The sequence below is a fragment of the Mus caroli genome, unplaced genomic scaffold, assembly GCF_978045245.1.
Source record: "Mus caroli unplaced genomic scaffold, Mus_caroli_1 scaffold_8, whole genome shotgun sequence".
Lineage (NCBI taxonomy): Eukaryota > Metazoa > Chordata > Mammalia > Rodentia > Muridae > Mus > Mus caroli.
Genome location: NW_028227263.1, coordinates 95,559,079 through 95,582,593, shown reverse-complemented (window position 1 = coordinate 95,582,593; position 23,515 = coordinate 95,559,079). Strand labels below are relative to the sequence as shown.

The window sequence follows — 23,515 nt, the reverse complement described above, 5'->3', positions numbered from 1 at the left end:
GAAATTAGGGAAACAACACCCTTCACAATAAACGCCAGGGCCAAAAATGGGAATGGGTGGGTAGGGAAGTGGTGGGGAGGATATGGGGGACTTTTGGGAGAGCATTGGAAATGTAATTGAGGAAAATATGTAATTAAAAAAAAACCATTTTATGAAATGGGAATTTCTCAAAAAAAAAACAATAGTTACAAATAATATAAAATATCTCTGTGTGACTCTAACTAAGGAAGTAAAAGGTCTGTAAGATAAAAACTTCAAGTCTCTGAAGAAAGAAATTGAGGAAGATCTCAGAAGATGGAAAGACCTCCCATGCTCATGGATTGGCAAGATTTATATAGTAAAAATGGCTATCTTGCTGAAAGCAATCTACAGATTCAATGCCATCCCCATCAAAATTCCAACTCAATTCTTCACTGAGTTAGGGTAATTTGTAATTTCATCTGAAATAACAAAAAAAACCTAGGATGGCAAAAACTCTTCTCAAGGATAAAAGAACCTCTGGTGGAATCACCATGCCGGACCTCAAGCTGTGCTACAGGCAATTGTGGTAAAAACTACATGGTACTGGTACAGCAACAGACAGGTATTTCAATGGAATAGAATTGAAAACCCAGAAATGAACCAACACACCTATGGTCACTTGATCTTCAACAAGGGAGCTAAAACCATCCAGTGGAAAAAAGACAGCATTTTCAACAATTGGTGCTGGCACAACTGGTGGTTATCATGTAGAAGAATGCGAATTAATCCATTCTTATTTCCTTGTACAAAGCTAAAGTCTAAGTGGATTAAGAAACTCCACATAGAACCAGAGACACTGAAACTTATAGAGAAGAAAGTGGGGAAAAGTCTTGAAGATATGGGCACAGGGGAAAAAATTCCTGAACAGAACAGCAATGGCTTATGTTGTAAGATCAAGAATCGACAAATGGGACCTCATAAAATTGCAAAGCTTCTGTAAGGCAAAAGACACTGTCAACAAGACTAAAAGGCCACCAACAGATCGGGAAAGGATCTTTACCAATCCTAAATCAGATAGGGGGACTAATATCTAATATATGTAAAGAACTCAAGAAAATGGACTCCAGAAAATCAAATAACCCCATTAAAAAATGGGCGACAGAGCTAAACAAGGAGTTCTCAAATGAGGAATACCGAGTGGCTAGAAGCACCTGAAAAAATGTTCAGCATCCTTAATCATCAGGGAAATGTAAATCAAAACAACCCTGAGATTCCACCTTACACCAGTCAGAATGGCTAAGATCAAAAATTCAGGTGACAGCAAATGCTGGCTAGGATGTGAAGAAAGAGGAACACTCCTCCATTGTTGGTGGGATTGTAAGCTGGTACAATCACTCTGGAAATCAGTATGGTGGTTCCTCAGAAAATTGGACATAATATTACCAGAAGATCAGCAATACCTCTCCTGGGCATATATCCAGAAGATGTTCCAGCTTGTAATAAGGACACATGCTCTACTATGTTCATAGCAGCCTTGTTTATAATAGTCAAAAGCTGGAAAGAATCCAGATATCCCTCAACAGTGGAATGGAACAGAAAATGTGGTACATTTACCCAATTGAGTACTACCCCGTAATAAAAAATAGTGAATTTATGAAATTCTTAGGCAAATGGATATATCTGGAAGATATCATCCTGAGTGAGGTAACCCAGTCACAAAATAATACACATGATGTGCACTCACTGGTAACCCAGAAACTTAGATTACCCAAGATACAATTTGCAAAACACATGAAACTCAAGAAGAAGGAAGACCAAAGTGTGGATACTTTGGTCCTTCTTAGAATGGGGAACAAAATACCCATGGAAGGAGTTACAGAGACAAAGTTCGTAGCTGACATGGAAGAAAGGACCATCCAGAGACTGCCTCACCTGGGATCCATCCCATATACAACCACCAAACCCAGACACTATTGCATATGCCAGCAAGATTTAGCTGATAGGACCCTGATATAGTTATCTCTTGCGAGGCTTTGCCAGTGCCTGGCAAACATAGAATTGGATGCTCACAGACATTTATTGGATGGAACACAGGGCCCCTAATGAAGGAGCTAGAGAAAGTACCCAAGGTGCTAAAGGGGTTTGCAACCCTATAGGAGGAACAACAATATGTACTAACCAGTACCCGCCCCCCCCCCAGCTGTCTCTAGTTGCATATGTAGCAGAGGCCATCAATGGGAGGAGAGGCCCTTGGTCTTGTGAAGATCATATGCCCCAATACAGGGGAATGCCAGGGCCAGGAAGCAGAAGTGGGTGGGTTGGGGCACAGGGCTGGGGTGGGGAGGGTATAGGCAGCTTTCGGGATAGCATTTGAAATGTAAATGAAGAAAATCTCTAATAAAAGAAAAGGACTGGAAAGCTCATCAGGTTTCCTGAAGCACAGCAGCAGTGGGTAAGACGTTAGAGAAACTCACCAGACAGGTTTTCTTAGGGCAGGCATCTACACAGGTATTCCGCCTCTTTTAATTTCACAGTGATTTGGAATAATTAATGCTGGGCTTATTGTGTTTAGCAACAGCCTGGTGTTGAGACAATTCCAGTATTGCTCTGAGTCAAAAAAAATAAAATAAAATAAAATAAAAGTCTCAGCACCACCACATTATCTAGTAGGACATCAACACCCTGAAGCCAGGGCTTGCTATGATAAAACTCCTTCCAGTAGGTGGTGGTCATACTTTAAGGAAGCAAACCCCTCCTCTGAGGGAACAACAGCCTTGCTCTGAGGCTGAATGTGTCAGCATAGCCACCCACCACAGAGCATAGCTTAATCGTTCATGGATCTTTGTATTGAAACCTTGAACCCCGAGCAGGATTTGGTGACTCTCCACTGGTTGCTTCACAGCCTGAGAAGCGATTCAATTTGTTCCTGAGGAGGCGTCTTATGGTAAAACAGCACTGGCTGCTGATGCTTATGCCTGAATGTCTGTCATAACACTTGCATGTTTTCTGTACCATGAATGCTATCCACACTGGGGGACTTGATGACTAGTTCCCAGTCCCCAGGCGGTTGACATTGCATCATGGTGATTCTTATTCTTTTCCATTTGATGAGCCTGTTCCCTACCTGAGTGCAAATGTATTTACACAAGACAATGTAAATAGACTCAGGTGCTCATGAACCACTAGGAATGTAATTCATAGTAAGCTAGATGCCACCCACGTGTTGCTTTGTAGTAACCAGGCTTCTCTAAGGACAAATATACACACAAATATAGATACATACGCACACATATTCATGTACATATACATATGCATCACTTACATTATGAACATAGACATCATATACATCTGTCTTTATATCATGTTTTCAGTAAAAACCAAAACATGGTGTATTTTAATAACATCTAGTTGTCTGTAACAAAAATGAATGAATTTTTCTGCACCATTTAGTACAAAGCAATTTTTGTTCAGAATCTGGAGACTTGGGGCTGGAAAGATGTCCCAGTATTTTAGAGAACTGGTTGCTCTTCCAGAGGACCTCGTTTGAACTCAGCAACACATGGTGGCTCACAACATCTGTCACTTCAGTCCTAAGGGAATCCTAGGGTCAGCTTTTGTAAACAATATGAACGTCCCTAGAAACATTGATGATTTCTTTTAAAGGTTCTAAGGTACAAAACCTGGTTGTCACAGGACTGGAGGAGCATGGATGGCATTTGGTTTTCTTTCTCCTTTGATTATGTGCAGGCTAATTTTGTGTCTCTAGCCAACAGGCTTCCATACATTTTGGTAGATTTTTATCAAATATGTTAATTTTGTAATAATGTACTATAATGCCAGTGATTATTTTATTTTCTCTTTATAAAAACTGGTTTCTAGTCAAAGTACAGCGCCTTGGCTTTTCTCAGGTTTTTTACAATCCTTTATGAAACGGAAAAGACTGTGGGTCGTTTCCGAGTTCTAGTCCTCTGTCAATTAGTGTGATCTCCCTGGATATTTTCATTTCTGTCTACATTTACCCACTTTTCTCCTCGCATGCCTTGAAAGCCTCTTCCTCCTCCACCGTAGTCATCAAGAACCCAAAGGTTAGAATTAGCATGACTGTGTTGCCAGTCCACAGATCAGGCACGAGGAGACGTCTCTCCTGTTTGTGGCTGAGCACGTCCTGTCCCTTTTATGGGGATGTACAGCAGGGCTGGCAAGTGCAGAGCATCACAGGGACTGCAGAAGATGCAGCTGTACCTGCTGGGAAAAACCAAGTGATCTAGCTCCCAGCCACTAGTTACAGGAAGCAGCGGGGAGGCATCCCAGTGGTATCACTAACCAACCACTGCACTCTGCTGAGCCTCACACAGGGCTCTTATAAGCACAAATATAACACCTTTCATAGCAGCGATGAGGAATACAAAATCAAATGTGAAGGCTCTTTTTCCCCTGCAATGCTCAGTAGTTTTTGCTTTTATGTTTATTTTGATTTGTTTTGCTGTCACAAAAAGTGGAAAAATTCATGAATGTCATGTAAAAGTTGAACTTGTCATTTTGGTGATTATATTGAGAAAATCCATACAACTATAAAAAGACATTGACAACAGACATTTGTAGGACCTACTCTTGGTGAGGTTAGCTGGCCAGCTACCTGCTTCTGGGTTGTTTATTTTTTGTTTTGTTTTTTGATTTGTTTTTACTAATTGATTGTGTGTTATACTAAAACCACACCTCTCTACCTGAATGTGCCTGTTTAGATTCAATGTAGAAGCATGGTCATCTTACATTTTCGGCATAACTGCAGCATTTGTAGGAAAGCATGTGGTTTAATGTGTGAACATGCTATCACTTTGTCTCTTTCAGCCCTTCCTGAGTAGGTATCGTTTAATCCTCTGTGGATTTTTACTTTATAAAGGGGCCTAATTTCTGTTATGGCTTGTGTTGACTTTCTCTGTTAAGTGTGGGAAAAAAAAAAACAAAAAAACAAAAAAAAGTGGCAGCCCAATTAGAGCTAAGTTCCTCCATGTTTCTGACCTTTGTGAATAAAAGGTGACGTGAAATCATGTCATGCATGTATGTGTGTCTTCTGCAGTTCCAGAGAAGTGAGCACAGCAAAGACTCGGTCTTCTTCAGAGATGGAATCCGGCAGATCGACTTTGTCCTGTCCTATGTGGAAGATGTGAAAAAAGATGGAGAGCTGAAGGCAGTGAGTGTTGATCTGGGAGACAGAGGGCCGTAACAAGATAAATACGGTGTAGACAGAGCTGATTGAGAGCGTACTGAGCACACAGCCTAACAGTTAACATTTGTTTTCTGACTGCTTTGGAGATGGTGACAGTGACAAGTTCTTTCTCCTCCCCTGACCTCTCCTCTTTCCCTCCCTTTATTTCCTTCTCCAACTTCTCTTCCCCCATGACTGATATCTACTTCATACCTTGCTTTAGATATCAAGTGCGACCCCACAGATAGGTTTATCTTTGAACCTGATACAGTGGCTTCCAGCCTGTATAATGCTGAGTCCCTTCGATAAAGTTCCTCGTGTCATGGCTTTCCCCCAACCATAAAAGTATTTTGTTACTACTTCCTAACTGTAGTTTTGCTACTGTTATAAGGAGTCATGTAGATCTGCAATATCCAGGATATGTGATATAGGACCCCCTTAGGGGTTACAACCTACAGGTTGAGAACTGCTGATCTAGCGCATGCTGCTGCCATCTTCAAAGTGTATGGCAAATCAATCTATTGAAAAATAGCCTTTGTATCGGGCTCTAATCCTGACTCCCCTACCCATTACTTTCTCACTTTATTCTGTTTGCGTTACTTCCTCTAAGGCCACAAGGTAGGTTCGAGTTCCATTCTCAGGGACTCGGAATCCTGATAAAGTATGAGGAGTGCTCAGTAAGTAGCCACTACTCTAAATGATGGATTAGTGAGTTCATCTACACATGTAAGGACTTATGCATGTGCACATATGTGTGCAGATATTTGTTTACATTCTGAAATGTTACACAGATAATAAACTGTCTTATATCCAAAGCTGAAGTTCCTTAGTGTGTATCATTCTACCTTGTTCAAGTAACCATCCACTAACACTTCTAAATTTATAAAGAGCAGCCATCTTTGTATCTTTTTATATCTTCTATGGATGCCCCCCCCATACACACACACCAGACCCTTCCTTGAGGATTTTCCTTTTCATGGTAATCTTCCTTCTTGGGAGGGTCAGGATAGGCGAGTACACTGTTGACCTGACTCTTCCTTTCATGTTCCTAAAATGTCAGAGTTTAGGATATCATCAAATTGGCCTTGTCCTTTATTCCACCCCAGTTCTTCTCTTTGCTTCTCCCACTGTTAGCACTGGCTCACCAGCACATCTCTCTCTCCCACTACTCCTTTCTGATGATCCGTGAACATAGCACATGCATAAGTGCTCAAATCTTTCTTACCCATACCCCCCTTTTAAAATCACACACAGACCAGAAAAGATGCATATATTACCATAATTTTTCTTTCCTTCCTTATTTTCTCCCCCCCCTTTTTTCCTCCCTCCTTCCCTCCTTCCTTTCATAAAAATTTTCATTAGCATATTTGTTTATGGTGACTGTGGCATTCTCATACACACATATAACCTGCTTCGGTCATGTTTCTTTCTCTGTCTTGCACGTCTTCAATGTTTTCCCCTTCACATTCATAGCCCTCCCCAACTCCACAGGCAATATTTGTTTTGTTAGTCTGGCTTTTTTCCCCCTTAATATGCTAATATCCAGTTATTTTCATGCACGTGACATAATTTCATTCTTCCCCATTATGTTTTTAGCACATTTTCTGCCAGAGGCCAACTTTGACAGTGAGTTCAGCCATCCAAGGAGATGTAGGATCAGTGACTCATGTAAAACAGGCACACACTCACACATACTTGGTGGATGAAGCAAGGCTCCAATAACTTTCTTTTCTCCCACAGCTCACATACCCCAGCAAAATCTTTCAAGTAGTATAAAAATCATACTGTGTCTTCATTCTCATTTTCTTTGAGTGACTGATTACATGTCCATTTTCCCCAAATTATACTTATTTGCCAAAAGGCAGTTTAATTAAAACCAATTCTTTGTGTACTACACTCAAAGGTCCATGCATTCCAACCACACTGTTCATCTACACATATAAAGCAATATCCAAATCCCAGTTCTTGTCTTGCTTGACTAACGTATTAGTCAGGATTCTCTAGAGTACCAGAACTTATAGAATGAATCTATAAGAAAACGGATTTATTAGAATCACTTATAAGCTATGGTCCAGCTAACTCTGTAAGGGTCCATGATTCGATGCAGAAGAGTCCAGCATGATGGGATCCCCCATTGCCAAGATAGAGAGACCCAAAAGTGAGCTCACAGGCCTGATGTAAAGCACATTAGGGGAATTCTGTGGTAGGTGACCTCTCTCTTAATCTGTCGAGTCCTTCTCTAGGGACATTCCAGAACCATTACTGGGGCATGAGAGCTGGAAACTGTTGCTGGCAAAGTCTGGAAACTGCTGCTGAAGAGGTCTGGAAAGTGTTCCTGACCCATTGTCCTTGCCTCAAGCCAAGTTGTGGGGCAGCTTTTGATGGCAAGGTAGTTTCTGTGCCTGAAGCCTGGGTTTGGTTTTTGTTTTTGTTTTTGTTTTTGTTTTTGTTTTTGTTTTCTAGTAACTGACTTATCTGGGCTTGCCTGGACTTGCCCAGTTCTTAGGCATACTCTCCTGAACTGCCAATTTGAAGCCCGTCATGGTATCAGCATAGCTGTCTCAACTCAACAATGACAGTCTATGAACAGAAAGTCCAAGAATTGAGAAGTTGTTCAATCCACAAATATAGATGTCCTAGTTGGTGACACTGGAATTCAGAAGAAATAGGATCTAGTGACAGTGAAAAAATGGACTTGCTAGCCAGGCCAGAGCAAACAGGCAAAAAGCAAAAGCTTCCTTCTTCTATGTCCTTATATAGGCTGTTAGCAGAAGGTGCAGCCCAGATTTAAAGGCATGTCTTTCCACCTCAAGATCCAAATTAAAGACATGCATCTTTCTGCCTCAACAGTGGTATCAAAGGTATGTGTCTTCCTACCTCAAAGGTCTGTACTAGAAGTGGATTCACTCACTTCAAACCAAGCAAAAACCAACCAACCAAACAAACAAAAAAAACAAAAACACAAAAAACAAACACACAAAAAAGAACCAGAAAACAAAATTAAAAACAAAACAAAACCTGTTTTACTGGTGTGCCCTACATTTCTGAATTGTAGTTCATTCCAGTTTAGTCAAATTAACAACCAAGAGTAGCCATCGCAGCTAGTCAACACTTAGTAAAGTTAGTTCACTTCTCTGCTGCATGTCATCTTCCCTTTGTCTCTGGGGCTCTATATCCTTGGGAATATTCTACCCCTTCACTAGTTTCTCGTTATGAATCTGTCTTTCTCTTTTGTCCCTTGAAATGACATTAACACGGGACACAGTTCTCAACCTTCTCCTCCTCTTTATTATGATTATGATTATGATTATGATTAAATTTGATGGCAATGCTTTGTCTCACAGTTTTAAATCAGCAACCTTCCTTCCTAGTCCAGCGAGCATCAACATTCCTGTATCAATGTCTAAAACATAAGAGAGACACATTAAACTGCACCCCCTAAAGCCTGACCCATCTTTAAATGTACTCCACCCATAGTTATTCATCATACATTTTAACAATTACGCAAAAGGTAGAGTTGGATCAAGTAGCTAAGAACGTATGCTGCCGGTGCCGAGAACCTGATGAGTCAGCTCACAACTGCCTGTCACTCCAGTTCCAGAGCATTGCTGCCCCCTGCAGGCCTGCACAAGCACTTCACTCACATATACAAACACAAATACACAGCATCATTTTTTTTAAAAGGTGTAACATATGTTATAAATTACCTCTTAGCATATATCTATAGAAAGTCAGCTGCATGGAAACTGGACACACACTATCACTCACTGACTATTTTAAGGATCTATGCAAAGAAAACCTCTCACAGCTAAGATTTTTTTCTCACCTAAATTTTCTATTCTATTTTTCATACACTTTCTCATGTGAATGACTACCTTTGCCCATCTCTTATTTTCAGTTTCATTTTTAAAATGTATTTATTCACTTTATATCCCAATCTCAGCCCCATTTCCCTCCTCTCCTCCCTTCCCATCCTCACATGCCCTTGCTCCAGCTACCACCCCTTCTCGTCAGAGAAGGGGTAGACCCCCATGGGTACCAACTCACCCTTGCACATCAAGTTACATCAAGACTAAACATGTCCTCTCCCACTGAGGCAAGAAAATACAGCCCAGCTAGGGAAATGGGATCCAAAGGCAGGCAACAAGTCAGAGACAGCTCTGGATCCGATTGCTAGGGGACCCACATGAAGAACAAGCTATATATCTACTATGAATGTGCAGGAGGCCTAAGTCCAGCCCATGCATGTACATCTTCTGTTTCTCATTAAATCCAGACTTTGCCAAGAGAAACCTAATAGATTAACTCAAATGCTTTGATTGTTAACCATAAGACGAGTCTTAATGTTTCTTTCAATATTGTGTTAATCTTTATAATTATGTGAATTCATAATTGCATGAGTGCATAACTGATAAAAACCTTTGATATATTTTAAAATATGACAAGAAAAACTTTAATACGAGTAGCATACATATAATAAATGTATTGATTGTTGAAATACAGGGGCTTGGTATTGCTTTCTTCATTTTTTTTCTTGACTAAGATCATTCCTAGAATTAATCATGATCAGGTTCAATCATGTTCTTTTGTTCTTGTGCACCTTGGATCAATAGGTTGGAAATACTGAATTTCAGATTTCTTGAAAGCCCCGAGTTTTATGAAAAAAATAAAGAAATAAGCAGAGAGGTGGCCCAGGTTAAGATCACTGGCTGCTCTTCCAGAGACCCTCAGTTCCCAGAGCACACATGGAGAGCAAATGAATGGCACTGAATACATATGATGGATGTACAGACATACAGGCAGGCAAGACATTCATAAACATAAAATGAAAATAACTAAAATATTTTAATAAATCTAAAACAATTTCATTAATTACAAAACCATTAATGTTTAAAATAATGCTAATGGCCTGCCATTGATTCTTAGCTCTGCCATCATTAGTACTGTAGAACTCTGAGGATTTATGACGCTTCAACGTACAAAACCTAATGTTTTGCACCTAAAGATTAATTCACTCTGTTTGTGCTGGATACAGCATTTTAAATTATTCTCCATTTCTACTTTAAAAAAAAAAAGAAATTTGCAGGATGTCTTATATTGTAGTAATGTAATTAAGTCAAGATGGCTGAGGGGAGGGTTTTCACAATCGAAGACCCTTTTATATTAACACTGGCCATGGAAAGGACTTATGTGGTTGGCCTTTGCTACTTTGTGGATTCTTTTTATTTCCTATCCTTCCCCGTCCCCGCCCCCCCCCATCACTAGATAGGAGAGAAACAATGATGGAGGAGGGAGAGAGAGAGAGAGAGTCCTTAAAATAATTTCTTTTCATTTGTTTCTTCTTTGACCATGGCTACCAACAAACCACAATCTTCCAAAACAACCAACAACCATCCACCTTGCCTCTCAGGGCTCTTGAATTTATGTACCCTCTGAAAAGTTTCCAGAATTCCAAAAGTCACACAATTACAGAAATTATCTACAGCTGGCAAAACCGTGCTTCTTCAAGAGCTCGAGGCTGCTGTCGACAGTCTGAGGCAGCCCCACACTCCTAAGCGTGGGATTAAAACAAAAGACGCATTCTTATGATATTTCTGTGCTTAAGAAAAACAAAACTCCACAATTCTCAAAAAATGTCACTACAGACATACTAAAGTGATTCATTATTAAATCTGCCAAAACCGCAAGGTAGAGGTACCTATTAATCATAAAGGACTAAGAACAGCCTAGTGAAAACATTTATAGTTCAGACCTCCTGAAAGTGTTACATTTTAATCATAATGACGGCTGGAATAAGCTTTACGCATCTCTGCTTTGTCCCAGTCCTACAGTAATTATTATTTGCAGGCTGTGACCTGTACTGAATCTTAACCTTTCTATAAGTGAAAGCCCTCTTGCTCTTCAAGAGCAAAAGCAGTGATGAGGTTCTAGCCTATGGTGACATTAGAATTCATTTGTTTTGAGGATTGCTTGTCTTTGTAATGTTGAATATTTCCAGCTAGAGTCTCTCTCTCTCTGTGTCTCTGTCTCTCTCTCTCTCTTTCTCTCTCTCTCTCTCTGTGTCTGTCTCTGTGTGTGTATGTGTGTGTGTTTGTCTGTCTGCCTGTCTGTCCACAAGGGCTTCTCATACTTTTAAATCATTCAGTAAAACTGAACTTATCTTCAAATAAAGCCTGTGTCTTAGAGACTGTTCCTATTTTGAATTTCCGTATTTTTGTCAATTATGCTATAGGTCAAAAGCTATCCATGGCCTGAAGTAGGGATATTTTGTACAGTACTTTTCTATACAGCCATAGAAGGTCCTAGAACCCTCTGAAAGCACAGCAGTATATCCTCACTTTGCCTAGTCCTTAGATAGTCATCACCAAGGTTAGCCAGGCATATCAGCTAATATAGTGTTATATTGGCACTATGCACTAACAGGTCTCCCTGGCACTACCATCAAACACAAAGGGCTGGGCCTGCATCGCCAACTAACACAGAGGATCAGGCTGGCCCTTTCCACTGACACTGATCGCCTGCATCAGCCTCTTCATTTGTTTTTGCTGCAGGAAAGAAGACGAGAGTTTGAACAAAATCTCAGAAAAACAGGTCTTGACTTGGAAACAGAAGACAAATTGGTAACTGTAGTGGATAAATTGTGCAAGGATCTTACTTTAAGTGGGATTTTCTCCTATTTGTGTATTTTTCTGGCTGGATGTTGGGTTTGGAGCATTACATTAATCTTTTGCCACAGTAAGGATACAAGAAGACCTGCATTTTCCCAGGTCAGTCGTCAGTGAGTCTTTCAAATGAGTAGGAACATGGGGAATGGGAGAAGGGCAGGTCTGTAAAGTGCTTGCCTTCAAAGCATGAAGATGCAAGTTTCACTCCCAAACCATATAGCATCTGGATGTGATAATATACACTTATAATTCTAACAATGAAAAACAAGTGGTCCCTGGGACACGGTGTCTATCAAGCCAACCCAAATTGGTGGTCCTCGACACTAGTGAAAGACCCTGTTTCAAAAAAAACAAAGAACAAGATGGATGGCTTCTATGGGACTGCACCAAGATTGCCACCGACAGCCACATAATACATATGCAACATCAGATACATGAACACACACATACACACACACACACACACACACACATGCACCACATGCTTTCTACTCAGGGTACAAAAGGAGAAGTTCTGTGATTACATAGCTGCCTTACCTTGAAGCTGCCGGTCACATTGTAGACTGAACAGCTACCTGGCTATTCTGCAGGATAGCCCACTATTTAGCCCATGGTACTGCTTTCAGAGGTAGATGACATTCTTTTATTCTTTAACCCAATTCACATTTATTTAGTGTTATTCTTTAATTATCTTTAAATGTGTGGTTAAAGCTCTACTCGAGATCACGTCCTATCTGTGATTCTTCTAATAACCTCCAGCTTTGATATTACCTTCTAATTCTTCTTTCTGATTGGTTTTTGTTGAACCAACAGGATGCAATCTGTAACTTATTTTCCTATGTAGTGGACCTTCATTTGGTCTCTATGCAGTAACTCAGAAGACTGGGAAATAGCTAGCAGCATGCATATAATAGAATATATAACATAATACATATTAGTAACCTCATATAATTATCTAAACAAAATCCCAAGCTCAAACTAACTTAAAATTAGTATAGTGTCTAGAAATATATATAATCTGTGATTCCATCGAGTGCTGAGGGGACAGTCACACTGAAGTATATTTTAGATGACATTTAGTATATTCATGATAGTACAGCCATAGACCTGAAAACAAAATCCGTTCTCAGTCTCATTGTGTATCTGTGACTCTCTCTCCCTTTGACATGAATATATATACACATGTATATAATATATTGCATATATACATATATGTGTGTGTGTTTATTTCTATGTTATTGCATGTCTTACTTGCTTTTCTTTTGCTGTGGTAAGACACCATAGCCAAAACAACTTATGGAAAGAAAATTTGGGGGGGCTTACGATTTCAAATGGTTAGAATATATGGTGGAGAAGCAAAGAATAGCTTTGAGATCACATCTTGGTCCACATGTAGAGGGCAGAAAGAGAGACACTGGTCCTAGAGTGGACTTTTGAATCTTCAAAGCTCTCACCTAGCAATCAATGCACCTCCTCCAAAAGGCCACAACTTTTAATCCTTCCCAAAGAGTTCCACCAAGGACCAAGCATTCAAACAGATGAGCCTGTAGAGGCCATTTTCCTTCAAACCACCACACTAGGCATATATTAACATCTTAGAGTTATCACATTTCCTCAAGACTTTGCTTAAAATTGAATAAATTAAAATTTCATTTTCATTTTTGAGGTTTCCTGAGATTTACTAAAATTTATTTTCATTTTTGAGATTTTTATGAGATTTGTCTTTTTTAATCATTAGTTTTGTTTTTCCGTGTCTCTTTTAATGCAGAACTCTGAAGATGGGAAAACCTATTTTGTGAAGATTCACGCCCCATGGGAAGTCCTGGTCACTTACGCTGAAGTGCTGGGAATCAAGATGCCTATTAAGTTGAGTGACATCCCAAGGCCAAAGTACCCACCCCTGTCTTACATGCTTGGGGCGGTGAAGCTTCCATCCTCTGTGAAGTATCCTAGTCCTGAGTATTTCACTGCCCAGTTCAGCAGACACCGTCAGGAACTCTTCCTCATCGAAGATGAGGCCACTTTCTTTCCATCCTCAACAAGGAACAGAATTGTAAGTAGTGAGTACCATGGACACGCCTCTCCTTGTACGGAGGATATGACTCTGCCCTTTGTGTTTTTACATGCTCAATACTAAGCATTCCGGGTCTTCCTAGGTGAAATATAATGATCTAATAATGTCTTCCTGGACAGAAAGACTGTTAGGGCCACCTTTAACTTGTTAAGCTGCCACCTGGGCAGTGGTGGTGCATGCCTTTAATCCCAAATCCCAGCACTCAGGAGGCAGAGGCAGGCAGATTTCTGAGTTCAAGGCCAGCCTGGTCTACAGAGTGAGTTCCAGGACAGCCAAGGCTACACAGAGAAACCCTGTCTCAAAAAACAAAACAAAACAAAACAAAACAAAACAAAACAAAACAAAACAAAACAAAACTTGTTAAGCTGCCTACTTCTTTATTTAAGAATAGATTGTTGATCTTAATAACAATAGTGCAAGAGGCATTATGTAATCTCAGAACAGCCTGTCACTGACAGCTCAAATGTTTGAGTTTTACATCACCATTGTAAATTGATTTCATGATCATAAAATTGGGTTTTATAAGTTTAAAGTCAGAGGATATTGATCATTTTTAATTCAGTTAGAATATCTTATTTTCTTTAAATGTAGATAGGCTTCAAGGAACCTCAGACATTGTCTCCCCTTTGAAAATCATCTTCAGCCTGGTCAGTCTATTTCTTCCCCATCTAGGATTAGTAAATTGTTGATGGAAAACTCCACAAGCTCCTGATTCCTTGTGTTAGGTTGGAAGAAAACATAGTTCTTATGTTACCCTGAGAATTCGGGTCATTAATCTGTAGAAAGCTTTGAATGGCTCTTTACACACCTTGAATGTTTTAGCTGTCATTATCATTAGTCATCTGACTTCAGAAGGAAAAACATCTGGTCCTATATTGGTCTTGCACTTTGAATCCTTCCTGTGTTTGTTTGTTTGTTTGTTTGTTTGTTTGTACTAATTTCACCATCTGGTTTCCAACCACTACAGTCATGTTGTCCACATCTATCCATTTATAAGTAGAAGAGATGACTCATCACGTGTCCTAGTTCTTAAAACAATATTTTTCATCTAAATTCAGCGAGATAGTGTAAGACTCCCAATGCTGGGCCTCTGCTCAAGTTCCAGGATGAGCTGGCCAACACCCCAATATCCTGAGAGAAAACCACACTTGATGCAAACTGCAAGAGATTTTATTATCAGCTAGCTGAGGACGAACCCCTCACGCCTCCAGGGCAGGGGAGTTCACCCGCCCCCATCAGTGACAGCAGGGGGCTCTTAACAGCTAGCTGAGGAATTGGGAGGAGTTGGGAGGAGTTGGGAAGAGTTGGGAGGAGTTGGGAGGAGAGTTCTTCTCTTCTGGATGTCCTTGGTGAAATTTACAAGGCAGGAGTGGGGAGTGAGTTCTTTCTGAATTTTTATCTCTGTGTCCTCGGGACAGGAAGGCAGGCATCTCTGGTTGTAAAGTATAAAAACAAAAAGGCTTTTTGCTGGCTATAGAGGACAAAGAGCTTTTTTCTAGCTGTATTTTTAAAGATCAGGAAAAACAAGCTTGGGGAAATGTTTTAGGGGCTCTACCTTTCAGGGAGAAATGCTTTAAGCCGGGGTCTCACATCAGCAAACAAAATGTAGCTTCTAGAATTTTGTCACAAAATACAAAAATAAATGTTTTGTGTTCCCACCAGGATTAAATGATAAATACCAATATATCAGACCAACACCTTTCAGGGAATAAGAGACACTACGGTTGTATCAGAAGGCCCATTTTCAGGCTGTGATGCTGCGGAAGCAGGGGTCTTGCTACCATCCTGTTCTGACAAGAACTGAGGATGCTGCCCATTGGCAGAGAACCAGCCTATTACAGATAACGCCCTAGATTTGGCCTTCATCAGACCCTCCAAAAAGCAATGGCCTCTAAGATGGACCAGGAGGCTAGTCTGCATGGCAAGGTCACTGCTATCCCTTCACCTCATCCTTTGCTTCCCTGCCACACTGTAAACCTTGCCTGTGTGTTTTCTAAGGTATAAAAGCACTCTCTGTTTGGAAGAGTGATGTAGAAAGAGTCCCTTCCTTCCAGTCCCATCTAGAACATTTTAGTCTGTGTATGAGTTCAATGACAAAAATATCAGAGCCTCTTACTAGGATAGGTTCTCATACTTTGAAGCATCTCCCCGAACACCACCCACACCAAACCTCACAGCATGAATTTATATATGCAAACATGGGATGCATGTATACAATGTCTGACCTAGAATTTCTGTATGACATATATGCACACACAGCATCGTAGTAGAATTAGAACAGTTTTTTTAAACATGAATGAAACTAGATTTAGCCATGTGAATGGGTGAAAAAACTTAAACCCGTTGTCCTGAGTTTTAAAATGAATGTCTGATTAATGAATCTGCATTGAGAGACAAACAGTTAAAAAAATTTTGTTTCATTTTGGTCATAAATCTTTCTACAAGGACAGAGCTGGTTCTCAGAGCACACTCAAAGGAAGGGCACCGGCTTTCTCTTCCTCTATGGTGGACACATTCCATTGCTCTCCTACAGGTGTGCCAGTTGGCTGGGATTCACAGGCACCATGTTTCCTGAATATTGATGGAATACTGTCTATAAAGGAGCTCTATAGACAGCATTTTTCCAGATGTAGATCCCTCCTTTATATCTCTAGGTATCTTTAGTGTGACTGTTGGAATCTCTTATGGACATCACAAGTAGACTTGTGTAAGACAGTAAAGCTGCTAGCACTAGTGGTTCACACTTGAGATTCTGGCCTTTCAAAGACTGCAGCAGAAAAAAAAAATATCATGAGTTCAAGACCAACCTGGACTACACAGGGAGTAGTCCCAGGCAAACCTGAGCAATCAAGTTAAGACCCTATCTTAAAAAAAAAAGAAAAAAAAAGAAAGAAAGAAAGAAAGAAAAAAGAAAAGAAAAAGAAAGAAAGAAAAGAAAAAAGAAAGAGAAAAATAAATAAATAAAACCTCAAAACATTAATCATACTCAAGAAGATGGAAAAGTAGAGAATGCTGTATTTGACCCTTAATAAGCATTTTCCCCATCTCTCTGGCATTCCCTAGGAATGTTTCTTTCCTGGGACAAAACACCATGGGAATAGGTTCAGGCATACAATGGTAACTGTAGCCTCTGTGTGATCAATCAAAGTCCCTTAAATTTGAATCAAAAGCCAGAAGTGAGAAAGCTTAATAAGAAAGGTATGTGGAATGCTGAAGGTGGCCAGAAACTAGTCCACTTGTACCAGCTGTCAAATTCTCGATGCCAGGAAATGATTCTTACAGAAAATTGAAAGTGTATTGCAGTTGACATGCATACAATAAGCCATCCTTTCAGCCTCAATGCTGAACATTTCGTGATCTGGGTAGAAACATCAAACCTTTAAGCCAAAATTCCCTTACATCAAAACCTAATACAGAGTTACACCCTGCCCTCGATCTCAGAATCCAGGGCAGTGTGAAGACGCTTCTGCAGAAAAGCTGGAACCCTGTGAAGATGCAGCCTTGAGCTTTAAGGGAAGAAGCTGTCTCCTGTACACCCATACAGAAGAATATGCAGCTACTCATGAAGGAGCTGCAGACTGATGTGTCCAGAAGGTCTGGGTGAGGGAACATGAAGGTGGTTATGCACTTAGCAGTTTCTCAGTTTAGATGGAGCAGTTTACTGTCAGAAGATGTCCTCTAGGACTTCGCTGTAGGAGTGGAGAGGACTGCTCCAGAGCACCAAAGGACTGCATGACTGTTTTGGTAGCAGCTCAGGCAGTTGTTGAGTTTAAACTGAACTGTACACTCCCATGCCATTCTGAACATCCCAGTGCACTCCATGTCTGTACCAGAGCATCTGTCTCTGTGCTCTATAAGCAGAACAACAAAGCCTGGGTGACACAGCACATCTGTCTCAGACTAGATGTTTTAGCCCATGAATGAAATGCACTTCTCAGGAAAATAATTTTTATTTATACTGCTTAATAACAAGACAGATGGTTGACCTGGAGCTCAGATGGAGAAACATATGATGACACGTTTTCATGGGGCTAGCAGGACCTCCACTCTTCAGCTACTTTCAGGTTCTTTTATTCAGCAAACACATTTTGTATGGCTACAGCTGAGAGTGTTAGTTATCACTCTGGTGAGTTGAAATCTTCTGGAGATGATTCATGATCCTAGATGTCATTAAAATATTCACAACTTATTGGAGGAGATCAAACATTAAAATTATAAAGAGCTAGCAAGAAGTTGATTCCAATATGAATGGATAACTTGGAGGGCACAAGGGCTTCACAGGGGAAAATAACTGCACTTGTAGTATAACCAGCAGGTGGGCCAGAATTAGAAGTGAAGCCTGAAGATTGGTCTGAATAACTATAGGGGCCAAAAAGGAGTTTTAGGGGACATAGCCCAGGGTGGGCTCGAGGAGTCCCAACAGACTGAGCTCGCAGACAGTCCCAGTGTGTTAAATACTGAGGAAGAGACAGAGGCTTGTGCTGTTTTCTTCTCCGAGCTGAGGATTTCCACCTGGAGTTAACTTTTGTGCATGGGAAAGGAAAGAAATCTATTCTTTCTCAAACGTATTGTCCACCAACTTATAGCAATTATGGGCAAACGTCAACTTTCTGCTCCACAGTGAAGCTGTACTCATAACTTAAGTATATTTGCCAACTTAAATAAAATTTCTCCAAAGTGTATGTGTTTACATACACATATACACATGCACATGCACCTACACACACACATAGACCCTAGGAGAGCAACATCTCTGTAGTGCACATGCCATAGTAAACTATGGGCATATTCGGAGACTAAAATAAAGAAGAGAATGAAAATCCAGATAAGTATACATTTGAAACAACGGTTATTATTCACTACAATTATTAAAGAAATTGGCAGCAGTCTGAAGCAGATGTAATTGTGGAGGTACTTTCTATGTAAAAGTGTAGTGGTCTGTCTGACAGTCTTTTGTGATAACAGCTATCTGGCACTTAAACCATAGTTGCTTATGGTCTCTTGTTGTTCTGACAGGTTTGTTTAGTTCTGTATCAATGTTCAGAGTTGAGCTGCACAAATTCTGTAATTTGCAGAACACCCTACCCCCCCCCCCCACTGTCTCCTCCTACTTCTGGGATGTGCTTTCTCTCTCAGCTGACCTAAGTTACCTGTCTTATATACCTCACCTTGACTCTCTAGCACCATCTTAAGTGATAGCTGCAGTACTACGCAGTCCTTGAGCTGCTCGGCTCAGTTTGTCCATTGCCAGCTTCCTATGCTTATCAGAGATGGATGGGGCCTAAAATATTGAACACCCCAGTGTCCAACAGTTACAAGAGACTAAGTTAGATTTTGGTTACACTTCTGTTTCTCTCAGGGGAGAAGAAATTTATAAGCGCACATTTTCTTAAAGAATGTCCTCAGAAAGGTATGGTAATGAATTTCCTTATGGCATCAGAGAAAGTTCTGGGTTTTTTTTTTGGACCTGTGAGCTCATGCTCATTTTTCTCACACTGTTGTGACTTTATAGGAAGAGGCCAGCGTGCTCCTTAGACATTCCTGGTTTCCCTCACAAATGGTGAACAGAGCTATTTCACCCACCAGAACAGAGCCCTTGGTGGTTAACTCTACCCACCTGATTGTGTTTGTCCGCCCCTCACAGGAATCTGACCATAGACTACCCTGATTCCCAGTGAGGAGAACCATAGGTGGCAGTCTCTCGTTACCATAGAAACTCCCTGGACATTTGTTTCCTCTCCCTATAAGAGAACAACCCTGTCTGTCTTCCCCAGTGGATGTAGATCTGTCTAGGTTTCCTTCCCATTGTACGGACTGCCTGCCTTCCACAATAATCTTAAAGAATAAAGTCATTCTTAGCCAAGTCCAGACAATGTTATGAATAGCTTACTATGACCATACTGCATATCTCAATATATGTTAGATTAGATTTTCCACTTTGTTGATGCCCAAGGCCGAATTCTTACCTTGGTTACTCTTTCCTAAAGTAATAATTCAAATTGTATGAAACAAGTTTTATCATTGATTCATAATCATCAAGTTATGTTAGCAAGGCTGACTATTAAATGCCCTTAAGACAGATGACCAGAACAATGATGACAATTCAATATCACCCATTAATGACAATAGACAAGATCCACTTTAGCCAATGAGTCTTGGAGAGATGAAATATGAGAGAAGATGGCTGGGCAGTATGTTTAACACAGTGACAGGAGGACCAAATTCAGCAAGCTGGGAAAGTAGACATTCTGACAAACAGCTGGAGGGCAAAGTAGAATAGATTGGTTTTAAATTACAATCATAGGGAACACAAGAGGAAGTGCATAGAGGTGACCAACTTAAGATAATAAATTTAACAAGTTAATGTAAAGCAAAGGTTGTATATATATATCGCCAGAGTGATTGGTTGAAGAAATATAGATAACAGCCTGGCCACATATCAGTTTGGTCCCCTATTTCTCTAAATGAACTGTTAATGATGGTACTTGAAATGCTGGTTCTAGTAAAGAGTCATGGCACACAGGATTCTCAAAGAAATTTGAGACAGAGACAGAAGAAGAAAAATAAATGATAATTCATCCACCTATGGCCTCCAGCAAGGCAATGGGGTATAGTCAGAATCTATGAATGAAAAACCTGCTAACTCAATATGAATCTATATCTTCTCACAATCCCAAAATACAGGCATTCTCCAGTTATCAGAACCTATATCCTTTCAGAATAGATACTGTTCTCTTTTGGTTTTCAAAATGTGGAAAAAAACAAACATGAAATTACACAAAGTATTGGGATCTGTCTGTACTTAGCTTAGAGGTTGAGTGTGCTAGGTCCCTGCATTGTTAACCTTGCATAGTTAATGCACTGAGGTTCTTGCATACTTACTTCGCAGGTTTACTATATTCTGTCACGATGCCCTTTTGGAGTGGAAGAGGGGAAGAAAAAGATTGGGATCGAGAGACTGCTGAACTCGAACACTTATTTATCTGCCTACCCGCTCCATGATGTGAGTATCAGAGACCAAATAATGCAGAGGCTGTTTCCTCACTCTCAGTCAGAGATTGCCTTCCTGGGGGACAGAGTAACCATCCAGTTTCTTTCCATTTTCTTATGAATTACTTAATTCTCCTTTGTGATGGAAAACATTCCAGATTCGCTGCCTGAGAATTGCACCAGCAGGGCTGAGGTGCAGTCAAAGACGCTTCGTGTCTACCTTTCAAACGGAGTCTTTTTAACAGTCATTTATATTTGCACATATTTTCCTTAGGGTCCATTTTGGAAATAGTTATATTTTAAAAACTGGGTGGTATATTACTCAGAAATTTCTATCATGCCTTTTCTTACAGGTTGTGATTTTTTAAAAGAGTGAATGCACTCATTTTTCTACCAATTGGAGAACTGGTTTCAATTACATGGAAAGCATTTTGCGGGGTATTACTTTCAAACAACAATAAATCCAAGCTCAGAGGTCATGGATTCCCTAGAAACGAGGCAGATGTATAGGTGTACTGGGTGCTGAGGATGTCCATCATTAGACATATTTTCACCAACAACCAAAATCCCAAAGACATTTTCTTTGGGATCAATAACTCACTACACAAAATGTTTTTCCCCTAGAAGTGACTGTTCATATGTTGAGTGCAGTTAGTCAAACCTGAAAAGAGCTGGGAAACCAGAGGCTTTCCAGAGAAATGTTTGCATTTCAGTGGCTAAGTGCAGTCAGCGTCCCTGGGGCTTACTGATAGAAACCATGCAGTTGGACATGTCTATTAACGGCATTGATACCATCTTTTGGATCTCATTGCTCATGTTTCAATAGCACTCTGTCTAACCTCTAAGAGACTTGTAAATGACATGTCTTCTACAAGAAATGCATCCCTCAGCACAGAGAAGAAACCAATATTTCCATTGGAACAAATAGGAAATCCTTTTCTCTATTTTGAGTGTTGATAGTTTGACAGTTACACTGCTAAGGTGATATTTTGTCTATTTTTTCTTTTATAGAAAATATATTTTATACACTATATTCTGATTATGGCTTTCCTTCCCCAACGTCCTCTGAGATCCATCCAACCTCTCCTCCCATCTGAGTCCCCACCATTTTCATCTCTAGAATTAGAAGTGATTTTAAAAGCCTATAGCCAAACTTCACATGACTTAAACTGCAACGAACCAATCAGTACTGTGAAATATGACTTTAAGATGGTTCCACAAGGATGACTGTGACCTGTTTCCTGTAGATTACAGTACCAATTTCATATAAGAATTTCCCCCTTTCAACTGGCATGTGACGCCTCAACAGAAGGGTGGAGAAGCTGCCTACCTTCCTCTAATATCTCCACCTCAAGATGTTCAGTCTTCATCTGTGGATGAAGAACCTTGGGAGGATTACAGATTCAAGATACTGATAAGTGGGCTGATAGCATAGAAGGGTCTGGTTAGGTTAGCGCACATTTACTAGGCATTCCTTGCCAATCTTTCATTACAAAGGGGATGATTTTTTTTTATACTTTATAGAAGTGATATATTGAAGACTGAGAATTTTTGTTCTTTTATTTACCTGTAAGACACTAATTCTCTTAACCCATTGCCCTGTTATAAGTCCTTTTCAGCACAGTCTTCATTATTCACTGGGAATGAGTGGTACTCAGTTGTCTTTAGAGGCAGCCGGACTTCACCATCTTTGACATCTGTTTTGAATGAAAATTTTAAAGTGGTGAATTTTCTTTTTGTGTTTTTTAGAGTGGTGTTTTACACCATCCCCAAATGCTTCCATAATGTTTTATTTCTCAAACAACAGTCATGTTGCTTACAGAACAACAAAAAGCTTGAATTGGTACAACATAAAATGCCATACCTTATCATAATTTTCACTTGCATTAAACTTGAAGCTGAGTACTCACTCCACACTGCCTTAGCAGCTTTCATGTGCACATAATTTTTAATAGGTTAAATAGTTACTTGTGTAAGTGGCACTTTGCTTCCTAGACCAACTTAATAAATCACCCTGATTATGGTTTTGATAACTGTAGTAAATGATTTTGCATGAGTGGAAAATGAATGCAAAATCTATCAGTAAATGATGGTATGAGCTTTGCCCATTGACCACCTGTCCAGAGAGCTCTCTTCCCTGTTAGTCATTGGTGATTCTTGCTTTCTCCTCTTACCTTCTCCTTGACTGTGAGCAGGGCCAGTATTGGAAACCATCAAAAACTGCTCGCCCCAATGAAAGGTACAACCTTTGCAAGAACTGGGCTCGATTTTCCTACTTTTACAAGGAGCAACCTTTTCATTTGATTCGGTAAGTCATTCAGCACTGTGACCCTTAAAAGCCAATCATATGGTCTTAGTTCACTGGTCTACAGCAGGCTACTATGTTCACTGCCTTGGTACTCACAATGATTCCTAGCCTCTCTCTTTTCTATTATTTGTTCATTTGGAAGCAGATACTTGTTGCCATGATCTATGAGAAGAATGTTGTAGCATAGTCATTAAGTGTCAGAACCTAGCACTTAGATAGGCTGGACCCGCCTAATTCTGTTCTCATACAAGTGACATACACTTAGTCATGGCATGGAAATGCTGTGTGGGTCATCTTGAACATGGAAATGA

At 40.1% G+C, this 23,515-nt stretch overlaps 1 protein-coding gene across 1 annotated transcript in view; it reads left to right on the top strand.

The window, feature by feature from the left end:
* Ano5 (anoctamin 5) overlaps positions 1–23,515 on the top strand; it is a 93,975-nt gene that overhangs the window by 23,615 nt on the left and 46,845 nt on the right. Inside the window, exons 4-9 of the mRNA XM_021168193.3 lie at positions 2,864–2,905; positions 5,039–5,152; positions 11,719–11,787; positions 13,601–13,885; positions 20,796–20,909; positions 23,092–23,204. Of these exons, the coding sequence (XP_021023852.3) occupies positions 2,864–2,905; positions 5,039–5,152; positions 11,719–11,787; positions 13,601–13,885; positions 20,796–20,909; positions 23,092–23,204 (737 nt within the window). The remainder of the gene's footprint in view (positions 1–2,863; positions 2,906–5,038; positions 5,153–11,718; positions 11,788–13,600; positions 13,886–20,795; positions 20,910–23,091; positions 23,205–23,515) is intronic.